The sequence below is a fragment of the Schistosoma haematobium genome, chromosome 1 (genome assembly GCF_000699445.3).
Source record: "Schistosoma haematobium chromosome 1, whole genome shotgun sequence".
NCBI lineage: Eukaryota > Metazoa > Platyhelminthes > Trematoda > Strigeidida > Schistosomatidae > Schistosoma > Schistosoma haematobium.
Genome location: NC_067196.1, coordinates 72159336 through 72175711, shown reverse-complemented (window position 1 = coordinate 72175711; position 16376 = coordinate 72159336). Strand labels below are relative to the sequence as shown.

At 33.3% G+C, this 16376-nt stretch overlaps 1 protein-coding gene across 1 annotated transcript in view; it reads left to right on the top strand.

The window, feature by feature from the left end:
• TRIM2 (Tripartite motif-containing protein 2) overlaps window positions 1-16376 on the top strand; it is a 55551-nt gene that overhangs the window by 18599 nt on the left and 20576 nt on the right. Inside the window, exons 4-5 of the mRNA XM_035732858.2 lie at window positions 7934-8350; window positions 14566-14822. Coding sequence (XP_035585723.2) covers window positions 7934-8350; window positions 14566-14822 — 674 coding nt within the window. The remainder of the gene's footprint in view (window positions 1-7933; window positions 8351-14565; window positions 14823-16376) is intronic.

The following is a 16376-nucleotide window of genomic DNA, read 5'->3' as shown; positions in this document are numbered from 1 at the left end:
CACCTATTATTTAAGTATGTATTCATGTGTATGAAGGTTTTTATAACTTAGTTGATGGGACTCTGTAGGAAAAAGTGTCTGAAACGTCCGAGAAATCAATGTATGGTCATAAATTTCAATGTATCCTAGTGGGAAAGGTAACCATGAACGTTACCAATAAGTTATTAGAGTTTGAACTAATTCCCTACAAGATTCTATAAATTATATTAACAAACTACTGGCTAGTGACCACTATCCCATAGATTAATCCTTATTACTAAGAAATATCTGGCGTCTAATATATAAGGCGTCTAGATGAGTCTTAAGGCAAGACGAGATTGAATCTTTATCCCCTTATAATTATAGATCGGTGATGTTAGCTGAATAAAAACTTAAATATACTCCAAGTTTAGAGCTTTTCAAAAAATTAGTATTCTCTGATTTCCAATGATTGTTTAGCCAAAGTCAATCTGCAGTACAATTTATCATCAAGCTGTAGAATCGCACTAATAATATATGATTTTTATAGTAGCATAAATTTTGAATATGATCATTAAGACACACGAAACAATCTTATCAAGATTCTATCAGGTACCATTAACTTAATAAAAACGAATAATATAAAATACTTTGCCTTATCGTTTTTTGCAGGGATCTGGATATTCGGCATGTTGTCAAGTCATTTAAATATGTCCGAAAGCCATATGAACTAAAATTCGCACCATCTTATCGTAGTACGCATTTAAATAGTTTTTAAAAAAAATGCTGTTTATCTAAAAACTTACTATTAATCTTGTTCGTGGCACTGTAGAAAATACATCTATATAGTGCATGTGACTCTTCGGCTCGGCAACAAATAGTCTGTTCTATTATTAGGATAGAAGTGATGTAACGGAAATGCAAAACATGTAAATTATGTAGATGTTCCGAGGCCAGTTGTATGCAAGATTTAAAATAAAAATTATTGGTTCTTTTTTAGTTTATTCAAAGAGAATCACACAGCCAGTTAAACTGTGAATAGTTGCTTCAACATATGTCTGCTCTTTAGAACATTGCCTCATAATGACCATGAGTGTCACAAATATTGTAAGGATTAAGTGAAATAGCTTATAAAATTAACTATAGTTATGCAAAGGATCACCAAAGAAACTGATCTGCACAAAGATGAGCTACAGAATCTGGAAATCATCTGATTTTAAGATAGATAATCCAGTTGTAAACCTTGGAAAATTTACAAATCATCTAAAGCTTTATGAAATTAATTTTCATTAATTCTTATTGTGAAAGTTTTCTGATTTAATATGCATGTTCGTTAGCTTTTGTGTGATCTAAAAAGTTCAAGGTCATTTAAATTATCACTCAAGGTTCTTACTTTCGTCAATTTCGTGTATATTTGTCCCGCTTCTACCATGAAATTATTTCAACAAAAATGATTGAAATCTACTTTTGAAAAAGCAGCAGAAATCACTAACCAAAATCATATACTGATAGTCACATAAGCTAACTATACTAATCGGCCAGATCAATTTCAAGATTAGGCCAAGATTTTTGATTAAAAAAAGGCAACCAAGCAAATTACGCGTCTTTCTGTTGTGTTTAGGACTACACATTTTATCAACATATTTAAGTATACTGTGTTTAACTTGTTTCTTAGTTGAAATATCACATCATGTACATTTCAACAAGCTTTTTAGATCTTAACAGTTACGAGATCGCGTCAGGCTAAACGTTATGTTGCCAAGATGATTAAAAATATCAACATATCATTGTCTGAATTTTGGCTCAAGTAAACCATTTCCTGTTCGAATTGTTTTTGACACATCAGATATTTATAAACCGTTGAATATTCAGCATGTCACTAAGTCTTCTAAATGCTATACCTGAATGCATTTGAAACATCGTGTTTACAAAGTTTTGAAGAGTTAACCTATATTTAAGTCCCATAACCTTAATTACATGAAATCAGAAAGCTTCGATAACTGTCTTTTTTCCATGACTATTATTTTTATTCAAAGAGAATGTATGTCATATTGAGATCCCATATTGGTGTATTTGAGTATTTTGAAGACCATTATTTAACAAATAAAATCAGTCTACATTATACATTGTACAGAAGATTATCTTTTAATAATGTAACTGGCTGCTGGGATTTTAAGTGATCATAATTTCTCATATGACTTTATAAATGAGGATCATTATGACTGGTTAGGATATACTGGTGAATATTAGTTCATTAGTTAAAATTTTAAAAGGTGCATACAATTTAATCACATGAAACTTTATTGAAACTTGTCTTCTTTTCATTCATATTTCATTAAAGTTAAAATTAACTTCAGTTAATCATTCGTATTTATACTGCATAACTGCTTAGCTTTATTTGATCACTCTTACATCTTACGATTCACAATCGTACATCTTTTTTTAAAAAAATATTGTAAGGTACATTTTTAATGCCTTGATTTCTTGGTTTTCTACTCATATTATCGTAAGCATTTATTCAAGCTATGTGAATACGTTAATTCTGGTTACTTTTGTCTAATTTTCAAAAGGCACTCATTAACCGCCTCTTAACCAATTTGATAATAATCATTTAATTTTATTAAACTAATTGATCAAAAAATACACTATTTGTGTTTCATTATATGCAAAACAATTAATTGTCCAATAACAATTATAGTATTTGAGTAAATCTAATGAAGAAGGTAGGGAATGATCCATTTAAATTAATTGTTTATGTGTTTTATGGCTGTCGGTAAACTCATTGAATTCGTATGGAACTATCATGAGAATAGAATGTAATCATAGTGAAGACTTATTTAGTTATCAGCACCATCTGATTGACCTTTTTATGTGTATGGATGAGTTAAGTTCACTAATAAACAAGGGAATTAGATAAAAGCTTAACTCAAAAGTCAAAGATAAAATTTTTTTAGTGATTATAGGCGTTACAATGACATGTAGTGAATGAAGGATTTAGTTAGAATTTAAAACTGGGATATAGTAAATTTTTCTTGAATGGGAAATGGAAATCAGTTGATTCAGTTCATAAACAGGAAATATTACACCTGCTTGTTTCTAAAAAGAATATATTTAACTAGGTCATATAAGACAGTTTTATGTTTGTCATAGGTTAAGTTTATCAGATAAAGGTTAGCAGTAAAAATTCAAGAAATACATTTTGAAATATTATGCTGTATTTACTAAGTGGAGTATAACGGGATTATTTTCCATAACAGAGGTTCAACTCTCATTTTATTCTCTGAGAAAAATGATTAAGGATTTCTTTTAATTTGTTAAAGCTCAGTTACATGATTTGCATGAGCATTAGTATTACCTAAAGAAGTATACTACTTGGAAACCTACACAATCTGTGTGTATACCGATTATCTTGAGAATACTGTTATCAAACAATACACATAGATTGTAGAAGGAAACCTAACGATTGGTCAACTATTAAATCTCAAAATTCTACTGTATTTATGTTAGAATAACATTATTAGTACAAATTTATTTGAATTAATAACAATGAGTTACACTGCATATTTCAATGGATAAATGATTAAGAGCAAAATGAGCTTAAATGTAAGTTGAAGATAGGTCTATAGAACGTTTGAGAAGTATATATAGTGTTGGAATTAATTCATACTTCCATTTATTTAGTTTCACTAAAGTTGCTGACACTAAAATGTCATAGTTAATGAGATCAATACCAAAGAAGATAAGTCATTAATGAATTTCCCTAGAAACTGATAGAAACACCAAATAGAATAAATTAACAAACAAATAAAGTAGTCTACAGCTACTTTTTAATTTCTCACGACGTGACTTGAGTCTTAATAAATTATTATTTTTTATCATTCAACCATTACCAAAGTTAATACTAGCCGTGTGAAACCTGAAGTGAAATAAACGAATATGACATAATGGTTTACTTGATAAGTCATTCAAAGACAAAATTTAAGAATTATTAGATTAAACAATTACATGCAGAGGCAGGAGTACCAGGCTGATTTTGGTCATTTCAGATAATAAGAAGGAACGTAATATCATTTTATAGGCACTACAAAGAGATTGACCTAACTAACAGTAATATCATTAATCCTACAGTTCATAGTCAATCGACTCCTAAGTGAATTATGAGAACAAAAATCCTGAATAGATTTGGGGTATAAACAAGGTTTCATTGACAAGACTTCCATCTTTCATTAAGTTTTAGAGCGGAAACATCTTTGATAATCAACTAATTCGACTGTTTCTCTTGACTACAAGGTTACATTTGATTTCTTCCACCAATCAGTTTCGATGTGCCTGACTTTTGAGAGATTATCTATCGAATAAGTTGTATTATCAATATTAAACACTAAGGTTATTTGGAAGTAATACACAGTAATCATACATACTAAAATTTACCGTCAATGGGGATTAAAAATGAGTTTAAACAGAACAATTACAATAAGGTTTGTAGAACAAAATAAATTCATTCTATTTCATAACTTTGCATCAACTACAATCAACCCAAATTTACAAACAGTAATCTAACTATAAACTTAGTTTTACACACAATTTAGTTAGGGAATTCGAGATGGATAAGTGAAATGCAATCGAAATCATAAAATGAACATAAAACATAATATATGTACTTCTTTTCTTCCTATTATGATTTTCGGTTTCGTTTCGAACATTCAACTTAACTTTATTAACTAAATTATGCTAAATCTTAGTCTATAATTGTTTTCCTTATTGTAAGTTTAGGTCATTTGCAGTTGATTCAAATCCAGGAAATCGAATAAACTCACTTCACTTTAAAAACTTAGTTTTTCATGGTCTGTTTAAATTTATGAAGAGATCAAGTTTCGTGAAAAGTAACTTTGTTTACCATTGGGAATTATAAATCTTGGACATACATCTTAAAATCTACCAGGATGGCGTTGATATATTCACATTTTCAAAATAATGGTTACGTACGATCTGTTCATTTTACATTTAAATTAATTCTGTCTAATTTACTTCAGTGTCCTTTCTAATTTTTTTAAGTTCCTCACGTCTTCTTTATCAGAAAGTGAACTAAATTGAACCGTATTACCTTTGTTAAGACATCAGTTTTACTGTTCCGTCTATTACTTTTTATCTAAATACTTTAGTCGCTTATCCCTTTAACTAATTAAGTGAAAGTCAGGAACATTATCCAAAGACTAGACTGAAATTAACATTGGATTTGCTGTTGAAATAGGTTTGAAATTTATTAGTTCGTTATGCTGGTTAGTATTTAACCATTTATAAAGTATTATTATCAGAATGGGGATTTGTGGAGATTGTAGTAATCTAATGGTCGAATTCACGAGTCGATGTAAGTTAGATCACCATGGAGAACCTGGAAGCACTGAACGTCCGTTTCGTCCTAGTATGGGACTCCTCAGCTGTGTGCATCCACAATCCCACACGCGGAACTCGAAGCTAGAACCTTCGCAAACGGTTAACCTAGCTTAGATCGACCCATGAAATTAACCATTTAATTTATTAGTCAGTAATATATTAAGACACGATAAATATCAGTGGAATTTCATTGAATTATATCCATTCAAAATCGTCAACAATTTGATATTTATCAGAAGGGATTTTTGTAGATATTATATTAATTTTAGTAGTTGAGATCATGAGTCAATTGAAGCTAAACCACCATGGAAAACCTGGAAGCACCGATAGGTCCTAGGTTCGAATCTCACAAGACAGGATAGTGGTTACACATTGTTGAGGAGTCCCATACTAGGACGAAACGGACGTTCAGTGCTTCCAGGTTTTTCATGGTAGTCTAGTTTTAATTGACTCATGATCTCAACTATTGAAATTTGATATTTATTTATACTTTTGTTGAAAACAAAATGATTGATCATTCAATTTATATGTTAGTTACATTTCTCAACAATTTCGATAACATATAGTTGATGCCACAAAACAAAATCAATAGTAGTATCTAAAATCTTAGAATAAATCACACATTTTATAGAAAGATTATAAACAGTATTGTAGATCAAACATTAAGTTATTTTTTAAGAACAAAAGTAATGAGCGAGTAGTAGACAAAAACAGTAATCGATTTTATTTATTCATGTATTGAACTAAATGATTGATTATAAGTTTGATGAAATCTGTTGAAGTCACTAGTAAGATTTTTTGTGTGACTTAGATACATCTGAAATTAGAAGAGACCTAATATTCTATTCTTCATGGTTAACATGTTTAAGATATGAGTTTGAATCCGAAGTTGTATGTGCTTCATCTAGATTAGACATATTATACAGGATGAATTAAAAGTTGTTTTTGGTTTTCTGTGGGTATCAGAGAAGAAAATCGGCTAGTGAGTACTTTTCTTTATCGAGAATAATGGTCGGTCACGATCAAAGTTAGCTCACGGATTGAATTCCTTGACTAACAGTACTAAACTATTGACTTTATTATTAAGTAATATGATAATAATCTTATCTAGAGATGTATCGCACGAAAACATTCAATAAAAGACTGAGAACGCTCAAGAGATTCATAAGTTAATTATTGCACTAAAAAAGCTACTAGACTTTCATTCATAAATTACTTCTCGTCATTCTTATTAAGGATTTGTTTTGTTGTTGGGAGATATGAACTAAATGACCTGAATCAGTCTGCCACATTCAGGTGGTATTCAATGTCCAAGCCTAATAAACCTTGATCAAAAGTTTAATTCTCTTATTATTCAAGATAAATAAATATTTGCATTTTGATTAATTTGACTAGATTACAGAAGTTTCCATTTATTTTATTAAAAGATAAAATTGAATTCCAGAAAATTCTAGAAAGTTTGTTTTTAAATAAAAAGAAAAAAACAGCCGCCAAACTTATGATAAAGCTCGTTAGCTTAGTGTAAAAATGATAATATTATTCAATCTACTGACTACATATTTTTTGATTGCCTAGAAAACAGTACTGATTATAATTTTAAGCTAAATTTTTAAAAAAATAATAATACCATTTATTCATATAAGAAGTTAATGAATCGTTTACTAATTAAGCGAACAATAAACCAATTTCCATAGTTGAATAAAAATGACTAGCATACTTTTCAATATTGAAATAAATTCATTCAGTTTTCAACTTATCATTATATATATATATATATTCTTTAGTAAGTTTTACAAAGTTGATTTAATCTGAAAACAGTTATATCATTACATTTATGTATACATGACGACCATGTATAAAGATTAAAGCCAATGAAGCCTACAAATTGACTAATTTAGCTGTGAATACATTAATTTCAATCAGTGATATTTCTAAAATCTCCACAAAACCCCTTCAGATAATAATCATCTGCTCACTAGTGACTGACTTCAAGAGATACTCCTGGAGTTCTAATGAGAAGCCGTTACTAGTGGAGTTCAACCAGGTCTGTTGTGAGACATCAAATCACTGAAAACAATGATGTACGGTGGCGCAACTTCGTGGATCGGTTGAAGTTAGACATTAACACCGTTGGATGCTGGCTCAGTGGTCTAGTTGGTTAATCACCTGGCGCGAGACTGATAGGTCCTGGGTTCGAATCTCGCTGGGTGCGGGATCGTAGATGCGCACTGCTGAGGAGTCCCATGCTAGGACGAAACGGTCATCCAGTGCTTTCAGGTTTTCCATAGCGGTCAGTAAAATTTCTAAGATCTCCACAAGACCCCTTCTGTTAATTTTTATACTAATTCATTCATTTAACACAAATAATCTGAACTGGTATTAAATCCTCCAGAGGATTATTTATCAGGTCCTTTGTAGGAATCTGTTTCAAGATTTCATAATTTGATATAATTGAATACACTGATGAAGTATATGTAATTTTTGAGTGAATGATGCATTAAGATTACTGAACTTTTGATATAGCACATGCTTTTATTATTTTTTTCTTAACAGTACTCAGTAATTTCCTTCTTGTTTATAGGATATTTTAGTAAACGGATATTTGCTACGCATGAGAGAGGCTCCACCTACTCAATGTACCGATCATGAATTCTCTGAGCTTAACACAATTAATTCAAATGAGAAGACTATAGGTAATAATCAGAAAGTATCAGATAACACAGTCAGAACTAGTTCTACTACTGTTGATTTTAATAGTAATAAGGGTAAAACTATTATTAGTCACCGTTGTAATTGGCCATCACCATCAGCTTGTTTTTACTGTAAACCATGTAATAAACTTTTATGCGCTGAATGTAGCGGACATTTCTCAATGTCATCTAAAGGTAAAGAACATGAAAATCATGTTGTATTATCATTGGAAAAGGCTGTTCATGATGCTAAACTTGAAATCAATAAGCAAATTGATCGAGTTAAACGGAACAATTCACAATTCGAAGTAAGTCTTTTTTTTCAATAATTCAATTAAAAGTAATAGTTTTTACTTGGTGATTGGTCAAAGAAGAGTGATAAGTAGATCTTTATGCACAAGTTTTATTCGTTTTTGTATTGATAACTCAATTATATATAGAGCCTTGAATAAATTCATATCCTTCCTTAGCATTATTAACACATGTTGAAAATCATCATAGTACGAGATATAAATATGGAACTATTCTAATAAGAAAGAATATAGAACGTGAAACCGACAGTTGAGATGACAATCGAGTTATCTCAATTTAATAAGCTTGTATCTTTTAATAGTTTGCAAAATGTTAGAGGCATAGTGAGCTGTCGTAATCTTATTGATTGTTTCAGTAAGTATTAAAATGGTATTCGTCATAAAAAATCCAACACTTGCAGTTACATACAACTTACGAGTCCCGAATAGGATGAAATGCACATCCTAGATTCCACTGTTAGTCACCACCCATCTTCGTTTAGTCGATTCTGATGGGAAGAAATACATATTCATTCATTTCGTTTGGCTAAATTAACTATTTCGTTAACTCATTTAAATAATATTTTGATTTTGGTTAAAATTTAAATTGACCAAAAATTGTATAATACTTTAAATTAAGTAATGTGAAATTTTATCACTGCTTCCTATTGGTTGTAGACTTAATCAGGTTGCATTGTACTAGTTTACATACAGTAAACATTATTCTTCATGCTGAGTAACTACAATGTAAAACAAACCTTTTCCTGTTGTAGTTGTATACAGTATATAGACATTAGAAGGTATTACAAATTATTACTTACTTACTTACTTACTTACTTACTTACTTACTTACGCCTGTTACTCCTCGTGAAGGAACATAGGCCGCTCACCACCACTATCCATCCAACCCTATCCTGGGCAATCCTTTCCAGCTCCTTCCAGTTGTTATTCATCCTTTTCATTCAGCTTCGATTTCCCGATGTAATGTCCTCTTTGGCCTTCCTCTTTTCAGATTCCCTTCACAATTCCAAGTTAGGGCTTGCCTAGTGATTCAGTTTGATGATTTGCGTAATGTATGTCCTATCCATTTCCATCGTCTTATCCTAATTTCTTCTTCAGCTGGAAGTTGGTTTGTTCTCTCCCAGAGAAGGCTGTTACTGATGGTATCCGGCCAATGAATGTTGAGTATCTTGCGTAGAAAGCTATTTATAAATACTTGTACCTTATTGATGGTGGTTGTTGTAGTTCTCCAAGTTTTGGCTACATACAGTAGAACTGCCTTGACGTTCGTATTGAAGATTGTGACTTTGATATTGGTTGAAAGTTGTTTTGAGTTCCATATGTTCTTCAATCGTAGGAATGCGGCTGTTGCTTTGCTAATCCTTGCCTTTATGTCTGCATCTGAGCCTCCTTGTTCATCGTTGATGCTTCCCAGGTATGTGAAGGATTCTACATCTTTCGGAGTTTCGCCATCAAGAGTGATTGGATTGCTGTTCTCCGTTTTAAATTTGAGGACCTTGGTTTTCCCTTTGTGTATGCTGAGGCCTACTGATGCAGAGACTGCTGCTACACTGGCTGTCTTCACCCGCATCTGTTCGTGTGTATGCGATAGGAGGGCTAGGTCATCTGCGAAATCCAAATCGTCTAATTGATTCTGAGCTGTCCATTGTATTCCGTGTTTTCCTTCAGATGTCGAGGTCCTCATAATCCAGTCGACCACCAGGATAAAAAGGAAGGGAGAGAGTAAACAGCCTTATCTGACTCCGGTCCTTACTTGGAATGCATCTGTCAGCTGTCGTCCATGCAATACTTTGCACTGTAGTCCGTCATATGAGTTCCGGATAATATTGACAATCTTCTCAGGAACTCCGTAGTATCGAAGAAGTTTCCATAACATTCGCCTATCCACACTGTCAAATGCCTTTTCATAATCAATGAAGTTGATGTATAGTGACGAGTTCCACTCAACTGATTGTTCGACGATGAACTGTAGTGTTGCAATTTGGTCTGTGCACGAACGATCCTTACGGAATCCAGCTTGTTGATCTCGATGTTGGGCGTCTACTGCATCTTTCATCCGGTTCAGCAACACTCTGTTGAAGACTTTCCCTGGTATTGACAGTAGTGTAATGCCTCTATAGTTTTCACATTTGCTCAGATCTCCTTTCTTTGGAATCTTGACGAGGTGTCCTTCTTTCCAGTCCATTGGCACCTGTTCCTCCTCCCAAATCTTTTTGGATAGAAGGTAAAGCATGCTTGTAGTTACTTCGATGTCTGATTTCAGTGCTTCAGCTGGTATGTTGTCGGATCCTGATGCTTTCCCGTTCTTGATTTGTCTGATGGCCATTCTAATTTCTTCCGTCGTTGGTGTATTGACATCTATAGGAAGATCGGTGTGTGCTGCTTTAATGTCTGGTGGATTCGTTGGAGCCGGCCTATTCAGAAGATCCTCGAAGTATTCTACCCATCCGTTACGCTGTTGTTGAATTTCAGTGATTGGCTTGCCTTCTTTGTCTTTGACTGGTCTCTCTGGTTTACTGTATTTCCCTACAAGTTTCTTCGTTGTATCGTAAAGCTGTTTCATATTTCCCTATCTTGCAGCTTTTTCCGCCGTCGTTGTTAGGTCTTCCACGTATTCCTGCTTGTCGGCTCTAATGCTCTTCTTCACTTGTTTTTGTGCTTCTATGTACTCAGATTGTCCTTGGACTTTCTCTGCTCGTGTTCGGTTGTTGTTAATTGCTGCCTTCTTGTTCTTCCTTTCTTTGATCTTGATCACAGTTTCTATAGAGATCCATTCCTTATGATGGTGTTTCTTTAGGCCCAGAACCTCTTGACACGTTGAAGTTAATGCTTCTTTGATGCCTTTCTAGTTGTCCTCCATAGTAGTTTCTTCTTCCTTCAGTAGATCTTGTAAGGCTTGGAACCTGTTGTTGAAAGCTATCTTGAATTCATTGAGTTTGTCAGTATCTCGAAGGAAGGCTGTATTGAACCTTTGTAGTGCTGTTTGTCCAGTTGCCCAGTTTTTCTTTAGCTTCAGTTTTAAATTGGCCACAACTAGGTGGTGATCTGAAGCTATGTCAGCTCCTCTCCTGGTTCTCACATCTTCCATTGTCCCTCGGAATTTTTTGTTGATGCAAATATGATGTATCTGGTTCTCTGTGGTGTGGTCCGGTGAGATCCATGTAGCTTTGTGTATACGCTTGTGTGGAAATATTGTGCCCCCTATGACCGATTTGTTGAATGCACATAGATTTGCAAATCTTTCTCCATTTTCGTTTCTCTCTCCCAGTCAGTCCATGTCGTCCCATAATATCTTCATATCCAGTGTTGTCTATTCCGACTTTGGCATTTAGATCTCCCATTAGAATGGTGAGGTCCTTTCTTGGGCATTTCTCTATGATTGACTGCAGCCGCTCGTACAATTGATCTTTAATGTCGTCGTTGCTATCATTGGTGGGTGCATAACATTGGGTAATATTCATTATGACCCCCTCCTCCTTAGTTTTGAATGATGCTTTGATGATTCTGGATCCGTGAGATTCCCATCCTACAAGTGCATTTCATGCTACTTTGGACAGCATTAGAGCAACTCCCTGAGTGTGTGTAGCGTTTTCCTCTTCGTGACCAGAGTATAGCAACATCTCTCCCGTATTTAGTCTTTGTTGTCCACCTTTGGTCCAATGGGTTTCGCTGATTCCCAGTACTGCCAAGTTTTATCTCCTCATTTCCGTTGCTATTCGACTGGTCTTCCCAGTCTCCCACATTGTTTGGACGTTCCATGTACCTATAAAAATTTTTGCTCTGGTTGTTAGAAGGGTCATCGGCCTCGTGGCTTCCGAAAGAACTCGGCTTTCACCATGAAGCGTCATAATTCTTCTAAATGTAGATCTTCTAACTCCCAGGGCAGAGTTAAAATGGTTTGAATTATTTTTTCTGGTGAGCGTTTTTTAGCGAGTTAGTTTTCTACGGGATGGGGTCACTAACCCCATGCCCAACCCTCCCCCTTTACCCGGGCCTGGGACCGGTAGTAACTCTAGAAGAGCTACAGGCGGACTTACAAATTATTATTGTTGTAAGTAATTAACAAAATGATAACCCAATGTTCATAATAAACACATATTATTGATTAGATTGTTCTATTTTTAAAATAGATATAGTTTTGGATAATGCAAACAGTTTTCAAAGATATTTTAGATATTATTTATAATCATGTTTATGGCAAAAGGTGAGACGAAAGTACAGATTATATAGTTGGATTGGAAAAAAGGAACGGGGAGGTTTTTTTTAACAAAAAGAAACCTTTAATAGAATGTAAATAAGCTTAAAAGAAGTAGATGAAATGCTTTGTCTGTACACTCTTTAAGTGTAGTAAAATATTTACAGAACTTGGTTAGTTAGTTGGAAAGTCTATTTACTTACTTACTTGCGCCTGTCACCTCTCGTGGAGGAGCATAGGCTGTCCATCAGCACTCCCCATCCAACGCTGTCCTGGGCAATCATTTCCAGTTGCCATTTATCATTTTCATGTCTGCTCTCAATTCCCGACGCCATGTGTTCTTCGGCCTTCCTCTTTTCCGTTTCCCTCCAGAATTCCAAGTTAGCGATTGCCTCGTGATTCACTTTGGTGATTTCCGTAATGTATGACCTATCCACTTCCATCGTCTTTTCCTAATTTCCTCTTCAGATGGAGGCCGGTTTGTTTTCTCCCATAGTAGACTGTTACTGATGTTATCCGGTCAACGGACATTCAGTATCTTTCGTAGACAACTGTTTTTAAATATTTGTCCATTTTTGATGATGGTTGTAGTCGTTCTCCGAATCTCATCCCTGTACAGTAGAACTGTCCTACCGTTCGTATTGAAGATTCTCACTTTGATATTAGTTGACAGTTGTTCTGAGTTCCATATGTTCTTCAACTGTAGGAATGAGGGGAAGTCTATTTAATCTACTTATTTCTAATCGTGTTTGTTTAGTTATTAATATCCGTTAACAGAGTATATACATAATGTTAAGGAGACCATCAACGGATCTCAAGTCTGACTTAATATTACTGAGTGATTTTTAATCTTAATAATATATGAAAAAAATTATTCAGATAACAAAATTAAGTGCGTAGGAGTTTTTGACAAATGATAAGTAAATTATATAAATCCATAAATGTGTCATGATTACCAAGGTAGATGTTATAACATTTCTCTTCACTGTTGTTGTGTAGTGAAATTTAGTTTTAAAAAATGTGATTGAACTAGAATTTAATCACATAGTTAAGATAAAATAAGCCTTATGTGAAATCATACAAAATATTTGTGAAGTTTTTGATAAACAATAGTTTTTCAAAAGTTTATTAAAAGCTTTACAATAAATAATTTAAAGGTTTTGAACTAAAATTCCACTAGAATGAAGATCTATAAACTCTTCTTTACAATATTTTTTATCAAACTACATAGTTTTACTGGAGTTGTTTATATGTATATGCAATAATGATCATTTGACCCAAGTAATGCTGAAATGTTTATTTTAACGGAGAACGTATGGTCTAATCATCCATGTGCCTGATTTGTAATTTAGGACAAGATATAAAGTCTGCCCAACTAAACCCGATTTCAGCATCTGTGTAGTACAGTCGGCCCTAAGGTGACCGGTGTAGCAGTCTTGTGTATGAATTAATTAATAGCAGTTAGTACCAGTTAGTTATGTAGTTGAAAGCTGATTTTTTTTTCTTATATTGGACTGATCTTCCAGAAGTATCTATATTGATTTTAATATTCTTATAACTCTAAATATCAGTTTTATTTATAAAGTTGTTAAATCACGATATCTAAACAGCGGGAGTGCATGAATTAATGGTTAGGTGGTCTACACTTTTAGATGTCAATCAATAGATTGATGAATCGAGTTCCTCTCCACCTACTTTGGCTTAATCAAGCATGTAATATCACTAATCTTCACGAATAAAATTGCGCTTTGTAAAATAATCACACTGAACAGAATAGGTACTGATAGCTATTAACACTTCCAGTTTTGTTCCGTCTTATCTTAAAATAAACAGTACAACAAGGATGAAATCAGTACATTCAAGTAGTGAATTTTGTTCCAGTGCACTAAATGACAGTATTGAGAAACTTCTTCAGGGTGGTTAATTAGCTTGACTACAAGTCATAAGATCATAATATGTATTTATAAGAAGAAACTAACTATCTTTTCCTATTTGTGATTTCTTGTTTACATAACAGGATTATTTACGTCATCTAATTAAATACGGTCATGAACTTTCTGAAACAGAATTGAACATAACTAATCAAATTCAAAATAGAGCTGGACAATTGAAAAACGAAATTGATCAAATAGCTAATAAACTAACCAGTCAAATTGACAAAGAAATTGGGAATGAAATGAAGCTAATTGACCAATGTGCAGGGTCCCTGTATCCATTAATTGCCCAATGTGAAGTAGCCTGTCGATATGCTAATGCACTGAAGGATTTTGGAAGGTTAATTATATTAATAATAGTAATTTTAAAGTTTTTTTGTTGTTGACTGGAATACTTAATTAAAAATAGCATCGATGGTTATACTTTTTATTTTGAGAAAAACGCGTATATATGAACTTCTTTACATCATAGGTCATTGCACTAATTCTTGTCTATCCGAGTGGTTTCAGTTCACGTCGTTACAGTCAGCGACAACTATTGGGAAGAAAATTAAAGGGGTGAGAAAATATGCGGAAAATACAATCTGAAATGACCAATTTAGTTAAGTACTAAAAAGTAGAATACAGACGAAGATATGGAATGAATTCATCTGCGCAACTAAAACAGATGTAGAGCCATTTGTTAGAAAAAACCAACAACAGATTAGAATTATCACTCGGGAATTCGTAATATATTTCCCACCCATCTCTATCAATGAAGGCTCACTGCCTTAATTCATAACCGTTCACTCAGTGGTTACTTAATATCCAAACAATGCTTTGAATATGCATATGTTCGATTGTCACAGGTCTTTCTTCCTGTATCATATCCATATACACAATCTTTCTTTTATATATTACTACCATTGAAGTAGCTACTTTTATGAATTTGGTGTTCATCTTGTTATGCTAATGAGGTGTGGCGACTTGGACCGATACATATATGTGTCTGGTCCTACGTTGCAGCTGACTGAGTGAATTAAAGAACGTGTTAAAACAATTAATCTGGAGATATAGGGCTGTCCATCTTTAATTAAATAGTAGTGACCTTGTGGTAGCATTGATGCAATCCTTTCAGCATGCGCCAAAAGGAGATTGATCAAAATTCAGTTTTTAACATCAACGACAAGAAAATTCAAACACTTACAAATCAGTAATAGCTTGGTAGAAACTTCTGGTAATTAATTTTTTCAGTGACGTAGTATTCTCTTGACGGTCAATCTACGGCAATTGTTTGCAACTAATTATTTACAAATACCTCGTATTTGTGATGGTCTATTTTTTGAAGCACTTGATTTGTAAATACTGGATTGCAGGATCAAATCTGCATGTTCCACTTTGATTTAGGCAACCAGTAATATCATTAACTTGCACGAAAAAGTTTCATTCAAAGTCTAGCACATTAATCTGCATTTGGTTACTGAGTTTTAATTTTTCAACCCCAATCGGTGTTATCTGAGTAGTTCAGTGGCAAATATTTTAAGCAAGCACCTGAATCACTTGACCTTAATTCCCTAAGAACATAAAAAGATTGCAATTTTTAATGATCTACCTTATTAGTGTTAGCAAACACGAAGCATAGACGAAGTTCGGACTTCCTGGAAAAAGTATCAAGCATTAAACAGTGTTACAAACGTTCATTCTTAAAGCATCCTGGAAACGATAAGCTAGATTATTATTTAATAAGTAGTTGGCATAATTAATAAAAGATTAAATACATAATTGTTCTATCAGAATCCAAGCAGGCGGAACAATCAATGAAATGTATACTTTACTCATAATTAAGAGCTTAAAGACAATCAATCACATTGATAGTCAGAATGACTTATTTTCGCTAAACAAGCTAACTTATTTT